A 17,243-nucleotide genomic window follows, 5' to 3' on the forward strand; every position below is an offset into this window, starting at 1 on the left:
GATATTTTGCCATTTGCCATCTCTGACTGTCAATTGTCTATTAACACTGTATGTAATTATAGATTAATTCATGCTGACATGCGTTTCACATTGATGTGTTATGCTCATGATTGTGCGTTATCACACAATCTTGAATTGAAGGAACTCAAGTGCTCCTCCGCACCATTCGCATATAGCACTCGTGTGTTGATGCGCAAGTGGAATCTGTAATCTTCTGCCGATTTTTCCTAAAAATTTGTGCCGGAAATGCAAAACAATGGGTCCTCTTAAAGGTCTTCAGTACGATCAGCGCACATGTTCCCAGAAGCAGCAGCAGACGCTAATGAAAACTAATGGCACCTCTGCAGCGCCAGCCAACACGCCACACCAGCGGCTACAACAAGCCGCTTTCAATTAACCGTGTGTCACCGCCACTGTCTTCAACAGAGCTCTTATTCAGGGGAACCTGATGACTGTTGCTTAGGGGACCGTTCCCAGTTAAAAACTGTTCATTCATGTATGAAACTTAGGAAAAGTGACATTTTAAATCATATTGAGTTTCAAATTGAACTTCCAAAAGGTAACGGCAATTTGAGAAGGCTAAACGATGCACGCCCAAAATTTGATAGCCTGTTATCTTGTACAGACAGATGTCGTTATCTCAGTTTGTCTTATCTGGTACCATGGAGCGGATCGTTTTAGGTTAAGTTTGGGTTTTATCACCTCCAAGACTAATCATTTTAGAAATGGTTGGTCGGCTACTCATGATTCAAAGCAGGAAGAGAAGGAGAAATGTCTGCATGTGGTGCAGCAGTGAGTCTGGTTTGATTGGCACTCTGTAGTGGAATTTATCCCGGCACCACTGATCCATGCTGAAGGAGAGTTCAAGGCATCAGCATGTGCATTGATGAATCACCTGAGACAGACTCATTAATGGAAGAAATGAAAATCAATTTTAACACAGCCATTCCTCCTATAGATCTGTGCTCATCGGTTGTGAGAGCAGTTTATTGTTTTCTGCTAGATGAATGTGTTGCGTATGTCATACATCAGCCTGTACGTGTGTGTCTCAGTGTTTACTCTTCCGTCTCTTGCTGTGATAAACTTCATTAATATTTTTCCTAGAATATCTGTCGTAGAGTTGTGTGTGCCTTCCCAAATCAGCTCACTGCATTAAAAAGCAGGCCTTTTACTTAACAGTAGCATGATGAAAGACGCAAATGTTCAGTAAATATAAATGTATTATTAATAGTTAAATGATTAGTTTATTCATTTATTATTTATTTAATATTAAATTTTTTGTAATTAATAAATATTTCATTAATTACAAGAATCAAATTCAATGATTCTTTCAACAATGCAATGGAAAATCAGTGGCCAAAAGTGATATCCAGCCTAGGAAAATTGACATCTTCACCCTTTATTCAAATATTATTAAAGATTTTGTAAGCATATAGGGTAGTTGTACTTGGAGTCAATTGTTTTATTTGTGATGGCGAAATGAAACATGCCAAATTGTACAGGCATAAAAAAGTTAACATTTTAAGTACAATCAACTTAGATGTTTAAGTCATTTCAACTTACATTACATTCAACTGCCTTAAAGGGTTAGTTCACCCAAAAATGAAAATTCTGTCAGTAATTACTCACCCTCATGTTGTTCCAACCCCGTAAGACATTCGTTCATCTTCGGAACACAAATTAAGATATTTTTGATTAAATCTGAGAGCTGGATCACTCCTCCATAGGCTTCTAAGGGACCGAAACTTGCTGGCCCAGAAAATGTATTAAAGACATCGTTAATATAGTCCAAGTGACTCCAGTGGCTCAATCTTAAGTTTATAAAGCGGCGAGAATACTTTTTGTGCGCAAAAACAAACAAAAATAACGACTTTATTCCACTTTTCATTTCCTTCTCTCTGGGCCTCTGGTCTTTTCGCGTAGTGTTTAAGCGTAGCGCGTCTGTGTTGTACGTCACCACGTAGGCTCACTATTGGCCGACGCTGGTCATTTGTGATACGTGGTGACGTGCAACACAGACGCGCTACGCTTAAACACTAAGTGAAAAGACTCGAGGCCCAGAGAGAAGGAAATGAAAAGTGGAATAAAGTCGTTATTTTTGTTTGTTTTTGCGCACAAAAAGTATTCTCGCCGCTTTATAAACTTAAGATCAAGCCACTGGAGTCACTTGGACTATATTAACGATCTCTTTAATACATTTTCTGGGCCAGCAAGTTTCGATCCCTTAGAAGCCTATGGAGGAGTTAGACAACTCTCAGATTTAATCAAAAATATCTTAATTTGTGTTCCAAAGATGAACGAATGTCTTACGGGGTTGGAACAACATGAGGGTGAGTAATTACTGACAGAATTTTCATTTTTGGATGAACTAACCCTTTAAAAAAATAGTTGAATCTTGTATAACTTATAAAACAAAGTTGGAAATTGCTTAACTTATTTTGATAATTAAAGCAGTGTAAAAACATATGTTGTCAACTTATTTGATCATATGTATGAACACATGCAAAAAAAAAGAGAGCTAACGAAATATTCATAACTGATTATGTTGTAGTCAATGCATGCTTTTTTCTGTGAGCTTTTGAACTTTTTTTGCAAAGTAAAATAAAACCTATAGCAGTAGTTTGCCTTTTTTGCCAAATGATTTTGTCAGATAAATACCTTCACCAAGTTTAGTGTTTTATTCTTCCCTCATATTTAAAATATTTTTTAAAAATATACAATATTTCCTCGTATTTTGATGGTTTTCTTTTAGGGTCATTAAAAACAAATATCCTCTCCTGACATTACTTTTGGCCACTACTGTAGTTTCTTAGCTTATTATATATATATATATATATATATATATATATATATATATATATATATATATATATATATATATATATATATATATATATATTATATATAATGTGCAGTCACAGCTTTGAATGTGATTTATCTAATCAGATTTTAGAACTGAAGCTTTCTGCTTTATAATACGAACAATTTACATTTCATGAAGAAAATGTAATCTGTGCTTGCCCCTCTAAAACTTGCCGCTGGCCAGCCAATATTTTCATGATTTTTTTATTATATTCGGGTGCCCCCCAGGGCGCTCTGTATGCTACCACAAGAAGAAAAAATTGAACAGAGTCTATAATATTCTGCTATCTAGATATGGCTTAGGCCTTTCATGGGATTTGTTCACCTTTTCTATCATACATTAGCTAGACGAAAATCAGATCACTTAGAAAAGTAATAACACGCCTCCCCTCGACAAGCCGTGTGACCCAGATGGTGATATTCCAAAGTTTAATATATGGATTTGGGGTTTGTTCAAATCCCTAACCATAAGCATGCTGCATGGCCAATATCAATAGTGATTCTTTCCTTGGCAAACGCCACTAAATATTCCGTAAGCATAAGGTTGCGTTACTAATCTCAGCAGAGCGGCTTGAAATGGCTTCCTTCACTCTGCGATTAAGATGTGCTTCATTAGAGTTTCATTGAGCAGGACAAATACTTTGGAGCTTTGCTGCTTATTTGGCATTTAGAGAAATCCATTGCAAACCTGACCTTCAACTCTCGCCGTGTCAGGCCTGTGATTCCACTTCCTGCCCAGCGGTCTGTCCCGCGTCCTTTAGTTTCCCCGTGTGAACAGTGTGTGTGAGTGTGAGCCTATGACATATTACTCGCTGACAGCTCTCTCATTCTTTTAATTGACTAGCTGGAGACGGACAAGCAGGAGGACAGAGGAAGCGATGAAAGTGCAAATCACGCCAGCGTAAGTGGGAGACGCTGTTCTCCATCTCTGACACTTTCCACATCACACCTCACACTGGCACATTCCACGAGTATGGTACACTTTGGTGTGCCATGGCTTTAAAAAAAACATTAGAAGCAAAATTTGCACAAAAAAGAATGTTTTATGTAGTGAGACATGGATATGTTAGATAAGTATTATCTGGTATAAAAAATTAGCCTTCTATGAAAAATAAAAATGGTGAATTTAGCTTGTTCTACCTTAGTCTTTTTCAACTTCTCAATATATACACTACCGTTCAAATGGGTTTTTTAATGTTCTTACAAAAAAATCTCTTATGATCACCAAGGATGCATTTATTCTGATCAAAAAATACAGTAAAAACAGTAATATTGTGATATATTATTGCAATTTTAATGAATTGTTTTCTATTTTCATATGTTTTAAAATGTAATTTATTCCTGTGATGCAAAGCTGAATTTTCAGCATCATTACTCCAGTCTCATGATCCTTCAGAAATCATTCTAATATGATGATTTGCTGCTCAAGGAACATTTATTATTATTATTATCAAATGTTGAAAACAGATGTGCTGCTTAATATTTTTGTGAAAACCATGATAGATTTTTTTTTTAGATAATAGAAAGTTCAAAAGAACTGCATTTATTTAAAACAGATATTTTCTAACATTATAAATGTCTTTACTGTCACTTTTCATTGATTTAATATATTATTGCTATTCATTTTTTTTTTTTCACTGTCCGCAAACTTTTGAACGGTATTGTATTTACTTTTAAATTATATTTTTATTATAAATGTTATTTTTATTCTTTTTTTTTATGTTTTTTTGTGTTTATTTAATGTTAACAAATAAACTTGTGATAATACATGTTCTAAATGCTGCTGACAGGGTTGCAAAAACGTACAAACCCTATAGAAAATAATTAGAAAATAATAAAACTCATTTAATATTTAGATTGACCTCCTGATGTTGACGACAGAGGGTTAAACTCCTTTTACTTAATCATAACTTACTGAAAAAAAAAAAATGTTTTGCCACCTATTCGTGGAAAGTGTCTATTATTCTTCTCTGCTCTCTCCAGCTTTTTGTTCCTTCCACTCTGTTGTTCTTTCTCTCTATATTTTCCTCTTACCCTACACCCTCTTCTGTTGTCCCATTTCCCCTCCTCCAACCCCTCGCAGAACATGACAGATCATTACAGGCCAATCGAGCGCAGGAGAACTTTATTTGTCGCAGGATAAATCACTCTGACACAACTGGGCGAAGAGATTGCAGCCCCGTCAGAGGGCCGGGGTAATGAGGGGAGGGCCAGAGAGCCTGTGTGTGAGAAGAAAACAACTTTCTTTTTTGCTGTTGTTTCCTGGCATAGGAGGCGTCTGCGTCGGCTGTGGTGTCCTGCAGTCAGGAGAAGGAGAGCCTGCCGGAGAAGGGGCCGCCCAGCCCAGTCAAGTCTGAGAGAGAGGCTCTGCTCGTAGGTGAGTGTCAAGAGACGGCACAACCATCAACATAAAGCTGTTTTTCACACTTTATCTAATCAGACATAAGACAATTTTTTTTTACAAATTTCTCATTATTTCCATCATCCACAGCTATCTCTACTAGGGGTGCAGGTGTTAATTGCCTGACCAAATGAGCCTCAAATGAGTCACCTCGGATGCTTTTTAATGAGGAACTTTAACATGTCATCCACAGCACAGCCAGAAAGAGTGTGTGTCTGTGTGTGTGAGAGAGAGAGAGACTGGAATGTGCCAAAATTGATGGCCAAAAGCTCTGTCTAGGTAGACAGCTCACTATATTTTGAGAAACAGCCAGAAAGGAAGAAATAATTGATTCTGGACTGTTGAATTATTAAACATGAATGCACATCCTGAGGTGGTAATGTGGCCTCAAAGTGGAGGGGTGGTTACACCTCTGATTTTGAAAAATTCAGAAACCCAGAGTCAATTACTCCACTTATGCTTATCCACATGTACAGTTGTTTATGCCCCCCCCAAAAAAAATTCTGAGAAATGATTGCCATAAAATAATAGGAAGATACAATCCAGATTAAACCACCAGCATTATCTGCATGTGTAATTGTCTTGGCTGCACATGTTTGGCACAGTTGTCTAGGTTTTTATCTGTATTTTATTTGGCTTATTTGCCAGTCCAGTGACCGGAAAGAGTGCTGATCGTGCTGCTGTCCAGTACATTGCTCTCTAATGAAGAAAGCAGCTTCAGTAACCCCTAGTGGAGTATTTTAGCTGTCCATGAGCTCTCCTTCAGCCTCTTTCATTCCATCAGATTCGCTTTAGCTCATGCAGTTCTTGAGGAGGAGCTCCTGTCAGGACTAAGGGAGAATAGACCATGCTTTCATTCAGACATAATAAAATGTGCATTGTGATAGTGCTTGCTTGTACCAAATCACATGTGTTTTGGAAGCCACACCATATGACCTGTTCATACAGTGGCTGCTTGCTCCCGTTCATCCACGTTTACTCACTGCATTCCTGTGCATCCGATTAAATCCGATTTTTTGTGCATCCAATTGGAATCTGATCTAAATTATTGAGGAGGTATCCATGGCTTTATTTCATGCTGTCGTCACCAACGGCATGTTTAAGTAAAATGATGATGTGTCGTGAAGGCCAAGAATGGTATCCCATACTCTGAATTGTCCTCTGCATTTAACCCATCCAAGTTAGTGCACACATATTAGGAGTAGTGAGAATTGAACATGCAGGGCCCTATTTTAACGATCTAAGCGCATGGTCTAAAGTGCAGTTAGGGCGTTTCCGAATCCACTTTTGCTAGTTTAACGATGGGAAAAATGGTCGGCGCGCCAGGCTCATGGTCTAAAAGGGTTGTCTCTATTCTCTTAATGAGTAATGAGAGTGTTTTGGGCGTAGTGTGCAATAAACCAATCAGAGTCTCATCTCCCATTCCCTTTAAAAGCCAGTTGCGCTCGCGCCATGGCGGATTCGCTATTTAGATAGCGGAATTTGCTAGCGGAAAGTCTGAACGCGTCTCCAGAGCGCAAACGGATCTGCTTGTGCGCGAGGTAAAAGTGCGCAAGCAGACCATCTACGGATTCCACCATATCTTTATGTACACAATAATAATCTTTTACATTGTAATCCTTTTATTTGAAATATTTGGCAGTTTTGTCTGCTGCTGTGTTTAATAAGCAAAGTGTACGCGCGTTGTGGACCCGCCTATAGGCGCACATTACTAACGCGCTGATTAAATAACAAAACAAATATTGCGCCATTGACTTTAGACCAGGTTTCAGTTGGTCAATGGCGCAGTCTATTTCTGTTGCCTCAAAAGCGCAACAATGCGCCAGAACACACCTCGTTTTCAGACCAGCACACCCATGGGTGCACAGATGGGCGCAATTGCATTTGCTATTTAAACAACGTGGCGCAGGACGTGAAAATGATAACTGCGTCGGACTGAAACTAGCAAAAAACACCTGGCGCTGCATTGCGCATGATTCGTATGATAGGGCCCGAACACTTGTTAGACTGAAGCAGCTTAGGTGCACTTGATAATTTTTAGAAAAATCATGTTAAAATGTATCAAATTGAGGATTTTGAGGAACGTTTATTTGCGTTTAATTGCGGTGCATTATATGTTCTTCCCCCAGAATAAGAACTACAGAGCTTTGATCATAAAACTAAGCATTTAAATATCTTCTTCATAAGACATATTAGTCTCATTTATTTTCATTAAAATCTATCATGATTTCATCTTCATCTTTTGGCTATATAAATATGTACCAAATTTGCACATTTTTTGCTCAGTTTGGGCCTGTGAATAAAACTGAGCTCTGAATAAAGTCTGAGATGCATATTCTCCTATATCATACTATATGTTCCATGAAAGCCTTATGTATCACATATGATTCTCATCTCTTTTCATTTAGATTTTTCGGAGTATTATTTCATATGTCAGACTTTACAGGGTTAAAACGCCCAGGCATTTCTGGGTAAGAGTGCTGTGACTGTTCTGTTCAGGGCAGTTTTCCCCTATTGACCTCTATCCATCACACCCTCCTAATAATCCCTGTTTAATTGGCAACATCAGTCTACTCTCCCCTCCTCTGATAGCTGGTGTGTCCTGAAAAAAACACATGTAAATCTAATTACTACTTTTCCAAGCCCATTTGACTCTCTTTAGTTAAACAAGGAAATGAATGGATGAAACGATTAATCAAATAATTAATTTGTGGGTGGGAATTCTTAATTTGTGACCACGATATCTATTTTTTTCTTCCAAATGTTGAGTGCAGGGCTCTGTAAATTTGACTCTTGCGCTATTTTGCCCTTATTCTAAAGCCGTGTAAAAGTTTTGTCTGAGGAACAGACTGAAATTCAAGCCAATTTCTGCTGAAGATCTTCCTCTTCGCTGTAGCTACACTGCAAGCAATTCCTTTTGGCACCTCTGACGTCATTCCTGGTGCAGAGCATATTCACGCAACACATTGTATATATGCAAATGAGAGTTGAGAGCTGCATAAGATGGCATTTTCAGCCATTTCTATGATGGTTTTTGTCATCACTGCTAATCTTGTCATTTTGTGTTCCTTGGAAGCAAATCACATGGGTTTGGATGGAATGACACGAGGTTGAGTAAAAAATGGCAGAATTGTAATTTTTGGATGAAGTACCAAGCACAGCTGCAGCTCAGGGTGTCTGTTTAAGCACATACAGCATTGTCTCTATGCATTAATTACTGAAACATTGCATTACGTTATGAAAGGTCCATTTTCTTTCACCTTACAATGTTTGGCTTTGGATCAATGTGTGTAAATGGAAAGGTATAGTAATCCAAACACACTGCAATGAAACCATGTATAATATATAAACTATGTCCACAGTCCATCAAGACTAATGGAATATTGACTTTGCGGCACCCGTGCGCTTCTCTGCTTTGCTTCGCTGATCAAAATGCATTCAGAATAAGCGAGTTATTCTCTATCACATTGAAGCCAGAAGTGCTAATAGCAGCTGTTATTGTTATTCCATATGTTTGAGTGTGTGAATGAAGCACTCAGCGGGCCGAAGAACAACCTTGATTACGCCAAAAAGCATCAAAACTGCAATTAAACACTTGTAATCATTTTGGAAAGTTCAAGAGGCAGAGTTAGCCGATGAGGATATCCACTTCAGGGGAAACACCTCAAGTACTTGGAATCACTTGCAAATCAGCGCTTGGAAATATCAATTGCTGATGCTCTGTTCCAAAACCAAGTGAGCTGCCTACTTAGATGGCATTTTAAGGCCTCAAAGGCATACTCTCTTTTTAATAATTATTCAGTCTTCTTAGATGCCTCATTTGGGCCAAGATCTGAGGCAGCATTGTATCCTATGCGGAGCAAGCAATGCCAAAATGCTGTGCAACTACAATAAATTAATCCAAGGTTTGAGGAAATATCAATAAATGTAATGTTTATGTAAAATAATCAGTTTTGAAATTGATTTAACAGTTTTCGCTGCTAATTTTTGTTATTTAATGAAGAATGTGTATATAATTAAATAAATATATTAACAAGTACACTTCATTTATGTATATTTATTATTAAAATATTCATATCTTTTGAAATTATTTACAAATAAATATCTATTTATATATTAAGCAGATATATTCATTTATGTACATATATTTTATGCTATATGTTAATTTACAATTGTATAATATATTTTTTAAATGTGATAAATTAGGGCTGTCAAAAGTAGATGTCTATTTCTGTGATTAATACTTGTTAAAATATTTAAAATGTTGTAACTAATAAACTAATTTTCTTAAATATTGTGAAAATGAATGTGCAAAATGAACTGACAGCTTCTGATATTGACAGAAACAGGAACATCACTATATTACTGTATACAACACACTATATTAAAGGCACAGCTAAATGTGACATTTATTATAATGGGTTTATTTGAAGATTGGTATAAGTTCACTTAAATGAAAAGTTGTTATAATATTTGTTAAACCTAATAATGTATGGTGGCGAGAGAGCTCAACACAGCAACTTAAGAAAACATCTTCATCAGTTTGACAACATGTGCTGCAAATACTCATAACCCACATACGATCTGGATGTTAAAATACACAAAAAAAACTCATCGACAACACTCCTGACGAGTAGACATTGAACAATAAGCGGTCCCAGTGTATTTTCAGCATGTTTCTGTGTTGAGTATTTGCAGCACATGTGTTGTCATCATACTGATGAAGATGTTTTCTTAATTTGCTGGTGTTTTTTGTTCTATTTGCATGCGTTTTCTTCAGTTGCAGCACGCTGAGCTCTCACTGCCATTGTAATAATTCATTTCATCCCCAGAAATAGATTTTTTTTTTTTTTTTTTATCCATTTAATAGAGACATCAGTAGCAGGACTGGTATCGGTGGTATTGGCCTTCATTCATAGTGCTTAGTAAAAAATATGGCTTTAAAGCTGGCAGCTTCTAAAAAGGTTTTGGAACAGATATTAGGTTTATACTGTATAGATAGATCAGTGATTCATCTTTGGCTTTGCTTCCACAGGAATCATCGCAACGTTTCTTCACGTCCATCCTTTTGGAGCCAGCATTGAATATATCTGCTCCTATTTGCAGCGGCTGGACACTAAGGTATGAAACACATACACACACGCACCACGATTTATGGTTCAGAAAATTTCACTATTCATTTTCAGTTTGGTTAATTATAATTTTAGTTGTTATTTATCTTCAGATGTTAGCCATCATTACTCAACTTATCATTAGCCATTCAATCTTACTATGATTCCCGATACTACACGTCAGCAGAAACTGCACCAGAGTTTAAAGTGCCCCTATTAATGCTATTTTATAGGTTCTTAATGTTGTCCTGCAATAGGTTTACATGCATCCAATATACTTTAAGTTTCTCATAATATACATTGCAGCATCCCGTTATTTCTCAAAGAGTCTGAAGACTCTGAGGATGAACAAACAGTTCTTCGAAGATTCGAGTTCTTTTCCGAGAGCCTAATCTGCTCTGATTGGTCAGATGACCCAGTCTGTTGGTCTACCACTTGTCGGAAACAAATGCCCATTTCCACATCTGAATTTCTGCTCCGGATCATTCTCAGCGCTTGATACAGTGATACGAAGAGTAACGATGGTGTTGGTTTTTCATATCAATTCCAGCGTGAGTCCTCATCCTTTGGAAGTGCATGCATGTAGATTTGCAGCGCTGAAAACAGCACCTTTTCAACATGGCGACAACACAAACCTAACTCTTCCAGGCCTCAACTACAACTACAGTGTTTGAGGGTCAGAGACAATGAAGACCATAGGCTGGCATTATGCAACTTTGTTACATTGTTATGTTGGTATGTAAAAGGACGTGAGACTGGAATTATTAACAACTCGTTTCAGGCAGTTCAGAATCTGTTCTTTCTTTTACGAGACAATAACTCCATTTATCATGCACTTTAATCTTTAAAACTGTAATCTTTAAAACGATTATAACCTTGACAAACACACACAGGCTACTCACTCTGACTGAATGTATTTACAGCACCTGCACACACACACAGACTGAAAGCATGTATGGCGGTCTGCTTACCATTCTAATGTTCTGCTGAGTAAACAGCCCTTGAGCGGACAGAAAGTGCTCAGGGTGTAAGCACAGCTCTCACACACACACAGCGGGACCACACACACATATTTCCTCTGTGTGTGTGTGTGTGTCTGTGTTTTCATCTTCCGGTTCTCAAATACAGTCCTCAAGCTTTTCCTGCCAAAATGTTTAATGCCGAAATAAAACGCTCATCTTTCTATAGCGCAATGTTGATTACCCTTTATTTCCCTTCATCTCTCTGGCTTTATCTCTCTCTCTCTCACACTCTCGCTCTTCTTTTGCTGTCACACAGTGACTAATTTACACTTACAGATGGAGGGTGAAAATGAGGCTCTATATCTTTTCAGTTTTGAGTTGAAGCCCCCCGGCTGTCAGTGCCCACGCTCTCTCTCTCCGCAGCGCACACATGCCTTCATATCTTCAACAACACTCCCGCTTGTTTTCACTAAAAACAATGCACTCCAGTGGGAGGGTTTAATTGATAAACCGCCATTCACGTCGCCCTGCTTGGCACTCGATAAGCCGGAGCAAGTGGGTTTCGCGATCCTGTGAAGAACACAATTCTCGTCGCATGTGACTTCTGAGATTCATGTTGCGCTTATATACAGTGGGGTCCAAAAATCTGAGACCACATCAAAAATATGGCAGACAAACCTAAATTGAAATATTTCTGCACTATTTCTAGGTCAATGATCCAGCAAGTACATTTGTAACATTGATCATTTGGCTCTTTGTACAGATGGCCAAATCTTCTTACTCTCAATAAAGGTCAAGATGATATTAGAATGATTCTTAAATCACACTGGAGAAAATGAACATCAGGTTTTACACACTTGTGGGTTACACTTTATTTTAAGGTGTCTGTTACAGTGCAATTATGCATTTAGATTCTGATTAATATTAATCAACTACATGTACTTACAATAGGATTAGGGTTTGGTTTGCACGTAATTATGCATAATTTATAGTTATTACTACATGTAACGTGTAACAAGGACACTGTACTGTCAAATAAAATTAAAATAAAATAAATTGTGGAGTTCAAACCAAAAATACTCTGAAATGAATCATTAATTTGTCATTCAGCTTGTAAAGCCAATACAGTATAACATAATTTGTAAAGTATTAAAGGACTATTTGAAGTTAAGCTCAAGCTGGTCTCAGCCTCAAACGCCACTCCCACGGACCGTTGGCTGAACGTCTGATGCATAAGGCAGACAAAACTGGAAACACTTCAGGAGTTTAGAAGTCGCCGTCTGTTTGGTTGAATTCTACAGGATCCTGAAAACAAAGCCGTCGTGGCGCTAAACCCCTTCATAGAAGACAGGCGTTGTGTTTATATCTGTGACAATAAGTTAATAACTAATGATCTTTGCAACGGAAGTGAATCAATCAATCAAAACTAACTTAAGCTGGACAATAAAGCTGCTGTAAAGCCAAAACAATCTCTGTTACTTTAATTTCCTATTATCACTGTAAAGCTGCTTTGAAACAGTCTATGTTATTAAAATGCTATGTAAATGAAGGTGACTTGACTTGACAATGAACGCTTATCAGGATCAACTAAAAGCTGGATTCTCAAAAGTGTGTGAAGTTCGCGGCACCGTTGCTGCAGTAAACTTGCACAACGTTCTTGAATGAAAACTGTCATTTATTTAAATGTTCACACCCCTACACAAAACGAACTGCGTTTGTTTGCTTTTGAAATGATTACAGATTGGAAATGGCCCATTCACTTCCATTGTAAGTGCACCACTCTGACCTAGATTTGTGCTTTTTTTAATTTAAATAGTGACAAGTCTAATTTAATCTTTTGAGTTGATCATCATTATGCCACAAAAGCTGTTGATTAAGCTTAACTTGTATTTTACCCAGAATATGCCAACAATGGATGCACTTGACATGACAAGGCTGCCATTATATTATTCTTACATTGTATTGCAATCATTGCAATCACAAGCTTTATTTCCTGCCTTAGGGCCGGCTCAAAGCGTTTTGAGGTTAAAAACGGCAGATGTATGTCAATGGAACACAAAAGTACAAGGTCTAGAGATGCGTCTTTTAAAACTTGACTTTTTTAAAATGGCTTGATGTGTGAAATGCGCCAAAAGACGCAAACACAATGGTCAAACACGTCTTTCTAGCGCGTTTATATAAAAATACAATGGATATGTAGCGCAGTGGAATGGAAAAACACGTTCATTAATGCGTTGAAAGATAGCATCATTTCATCTCTTTAACTGAACTATGTTAGAGCTGTACATTATTGTCATATAACATACATTTTTGTTGCAAGAGGTTCACCTCACCTCACCACCGTTGGAGTTTTTTTCCTTGATACAGACATCTGTGGCAAAGTCATTAAATTAAATGTATTTATTTAATTCTAGAGCCCCTACTCATGTGGGCAAAATGACATTGTATCATTGAAACATGCATTTTCTATAAATCTGCGTTGTGAAAAGCGCTTTACAAATAAACACCAATTAAATAATCCTCTTAAATGAGAAAAATGGAAGCATTTTCAGGAGAGGCCTAATCATTGATGTTCTTGTTGTTTCAGATCAGTACCACAGAAGTGGAGACTCTTTTGGGTCGGCTGCCCTGCACGTTCAAGCAGGAGTTGACGGGTGTCGGGGCTAGTTTGGAGAAACGCTGGAAGTTCTGTGGGTTTGAGGGCATTAAGACGGCATAGAGACACGGGTCAGCTTCCCGCTAGAAACAAAACGGCCGATGGACCGGAGGGGTTACAACCAATCACCTGCCAGCTCTCCGTGTCCATCCGCCCAGCCCCATGGGATTTAAATGTGGAAAAACACTTGGAGGCCTAGAGAACCTCAAGACTTTGGTGTGTGTGTAGTATGTTTTAGTATGTGTACACACGAGCACATGTCAGAGTGTGTGTACGCGCACCATGCGCTTGTGCTACACGACGTGACTCTGGGCCGCCGCCGCGACGGAAAACTCATCGGGTAAAAATCAGGGTTTGCTGAACCGAGGACTTGAACTGTCAACATACATTTTCTTTTTCTCGTTTCGCCTCTGATTTGTAAAAAAGAACAACCTTATAAATAACATGAATATATTTCTTTTCTCTTCTGTATAGGCTGCAGAAGCTGCATAGATTCTTTTGTTCACATATCCTGTAAATGTTTGAATAACTTGCTATTTTTAAATAAAAAAACACAACAAAAATCTGCAACCAGACTAATTTATTAGTTTAACAATCTAGGCCAGTGCTTCTAAAATCTTCAAAAGTTCAACTTTCAGCACCTCCGCTAATTAAAAGAGGAATGGTGGGGTGAAGATCCGCCAAGATCCACATTTCCTCTCACTTCGGCTGAATTTATGCCACACACGTCCTTCCAAAGCGTCGGGCTTTCCCTGCTTACGCCGGTGACCACAGTAGTCTTAAGCTCTTCTGTGTCCTCGAGCGATCGGAGTCGGTCTGCGGTGTTTTCACATCTCTAATTGTTCGTTTTCTTTCATATGAATCTTTTTCATATTTATATATGGAGTTTTTTTCTATAATCACTTGCAGTTGACTGGTAACCAGACTGAGCGGTTGCGAAGGTGTCGAGCAGTGTTGCTGTTTTTGCACGGAGCTTGTGAACTCTCATTAACAATCGGAGCGCAGCACGTATATGTGCAAATGTGTGTGTTTGTCTGTTAGTCAGGAGTAAACGGTGTGAGTTGCGTTCTTCCAGCGGCACAGTCAAGCGTCACTTGCGTAAGGTGATTGTTTTGTTTTTTTCTTTCGCTTATTGCTGAGGGAAACTAACACTTTATTACACATGATTGGTTCCCACTGCCCTTTTTCCATTTCCTTGGGCCATAAGTATGAAAAATTATTTTCAAACGCTTGTCATACATTTGGCCTCTCAAACATGAATTAATAATGACTAATGATTGTGTTTCCCCCTGACGTCGAACAACCCTTAATTCATTTTTTTCTTTTTGCCATGAATTTTTAATATAGACACTTCAGACTGAAATCTTAGTGAACTGAACATGTAAAGCATTTTTACAAAGAGGCTTCTGTCACTTAAATATTTCAACATTCAGTTTTTTGTACTATGTTGCCTTGTTCTGTGTTTGAAGATCCCATCATTCCATGTTCAATCCATGTACAGCATTACAAAATACAAACTGAGATTACAGAGGCATTTACAATGAAAGTGAATGGGGTCTTTTTTGCAATGATTAAAAAGCAGAAATGTGAAGCTAATACTGTTATCACTTTTTATTAATTAGTCTTTTAAACTCGTAAATTATTTGAGCTGTAAACATTGTTCTCATCCTTTTTTACGGTTGTTAAAGTTGATCTGCCATCTTAAAGGGTTAGTTTAGGCCTACCCCCCCCCCCCCTCAAAAAAAAAAACCAACAACCCAGAAATTAAATTTCTGTCATTAATTTGTCATTTCAAACCCGTAATATCATTTTTTTTATGAAACTCGAGAGCTTTCTGACCGCCATAGACTGCGACGTTATTACCATTTTCAAGGCCCAGAAAGTTAGACTATTTGTGTTCTGAAGATGAATGAAGGTCTTACAGGTTTGGAACGCCGTGAGGGTGATTAATTAATCATTTTCGGATGAACTAACCCTTTAACCGAGAACATCCCTTTAAACTCACGCATCTTTTCCATTAAAATCGAACCTCGAGTCTCTCCTCAGAAGGTCTTTGTCAGGTCACTCTCATCCAGCTTTTACTGGTTTAGATGTTTTTGAACTTGGATGAGGCAAACAACACGTGCACAGATGCGGGGGCACTGAAAGGCTGCGGGGCGAGTGTACTCGTCCTGTTTTCCTTCCTCGCTCCTCTATTTTTGGGAAGCCCCAACCGTCAGAGCACTTAGAGCTGTGTGTGGAGCCGGTTGTGTGCATCAATTCCCTGGCTTTATGCGGACTCCATCACTGTCATTCAGCCTACATTTGACAAATGGATGTGGTTTTCACGTCGACAAGCACAGATATTCTCTGGAATACTATTATTTTGTGTTGTACTTTTGTTCCTGGCTTTATTTACTCGACGGGAATCCTTCATTTTTCAGATGTTCTTAGATATTGTAAACATCACACAAATCCCTAAACAGATTAATTAGATCTCTCTGTGGTGCCCTTTTCATTCTGTTGTCGTCTTCACGCAACACCACCGAGAGTCTTCTACTCAATTCTGTGTGGATTGAGGCGGAATCCACGAGGTTCGCTTCTCGATTATATTCTTCCTATGGGAACTGGAGTGTCCTTCAGCACCTGGCCTTGTTTTTTGAGCTCTCCTAAAGAGCGAAGCAGCTCTGAATCCAAATGTCCAAATCTAAATGTCAAACTACACAACCCCAAGAGTCTGGCTCATAACCCATAATCCCCTGAATGCCGTGCTCTTCACATCCTTGGAAGTAATTGGATATGGAGTGATCCAGCTTCCGTGGATCTCTTTTGAGGAGGTTGTATCTTGCTGCTTTAGCTAATTAGTTCACTCTTACCTGACTTCCTCCAGTCAAAGTGAATCCAGGCAATTACAAAGTGCGACTCCCTTGAGCGATCAGATGAGAGGGAGGTGATTGGCTCGAATAAAGAGAGCCAATGTTCCCGTCGTCCCTCACAAGTGAAAGGTCTCATTACTCTACAGCAGTCAGAGCCTATGACAGAAAGCGTCCATCTGTTTAAGGAGTAACCCGTGGAGGTTACAGAGGGTCACCACTTCCATAATAATGCTTATGGATAAAAGATCGGAGCCAATACACGGAGTATAGCGGTTCACTAGCTCCCCCTTCTGGACAGAAAGCAGGGGAAATGGCTTTTGTGTGTGTCCATGTGAAGAGCTCAGTTCAAGCAGACCTCAAGCAATGTCAATCTTTTAGTCAAATAAACTGTCTTAA

The 17,243-nt window shown here is 38.4% G+C and overlaps 1 protein-coding gene across 6 annotated transcripts in view; it reads left to right on the forward strand.

The window, feature by feature from the left end:
• Nucleotides 1-15,724, forward strand: part of enox2 (ecto-NOX disulfide-thiol exchanger 2) — a 241,139-nt gene extending 225,415 nt beyond the window's left edge. For all 6 annotated transcript variants that reach the window (XM_079892876.1, XM_079892878.1, XM_079892879.1 and 3 more), the window contains 4 exons: nt 3,707-3,763; nt 5,134-5,239; nt 10,299-10,384; nt 13,924-15,724. In XM_079892876.1, the coding sequence (XP_079749002.1) occupies nt 3,707-3,763; nt 5,134-5,239; nt 10,299-10,384; nt 13,924-14,055 (381 nt within the window). In that variant the 3' untranslated portion in view covers nt 14,056-15,724. The remainder of the gene's footprint in view (nt 1-3,706; nt 3,764-5,133; nt 5,240-10,298; nt 10,385-13,923) is intronic.
• Nucleotides 15,725-17,243: the final 1,519 nt, after the last annotated feature.

Source organism: Squalius cephalus (assembly GCF_949319135.1).
Source record: "Squalius cephalus genome assembly, chromosome: 14".
NCBI lineage: Eukaryota > Metazoa > Chordata > Actinopteri > Cypriniformes > Leuciscidae > Squalius > Squalius cephalus.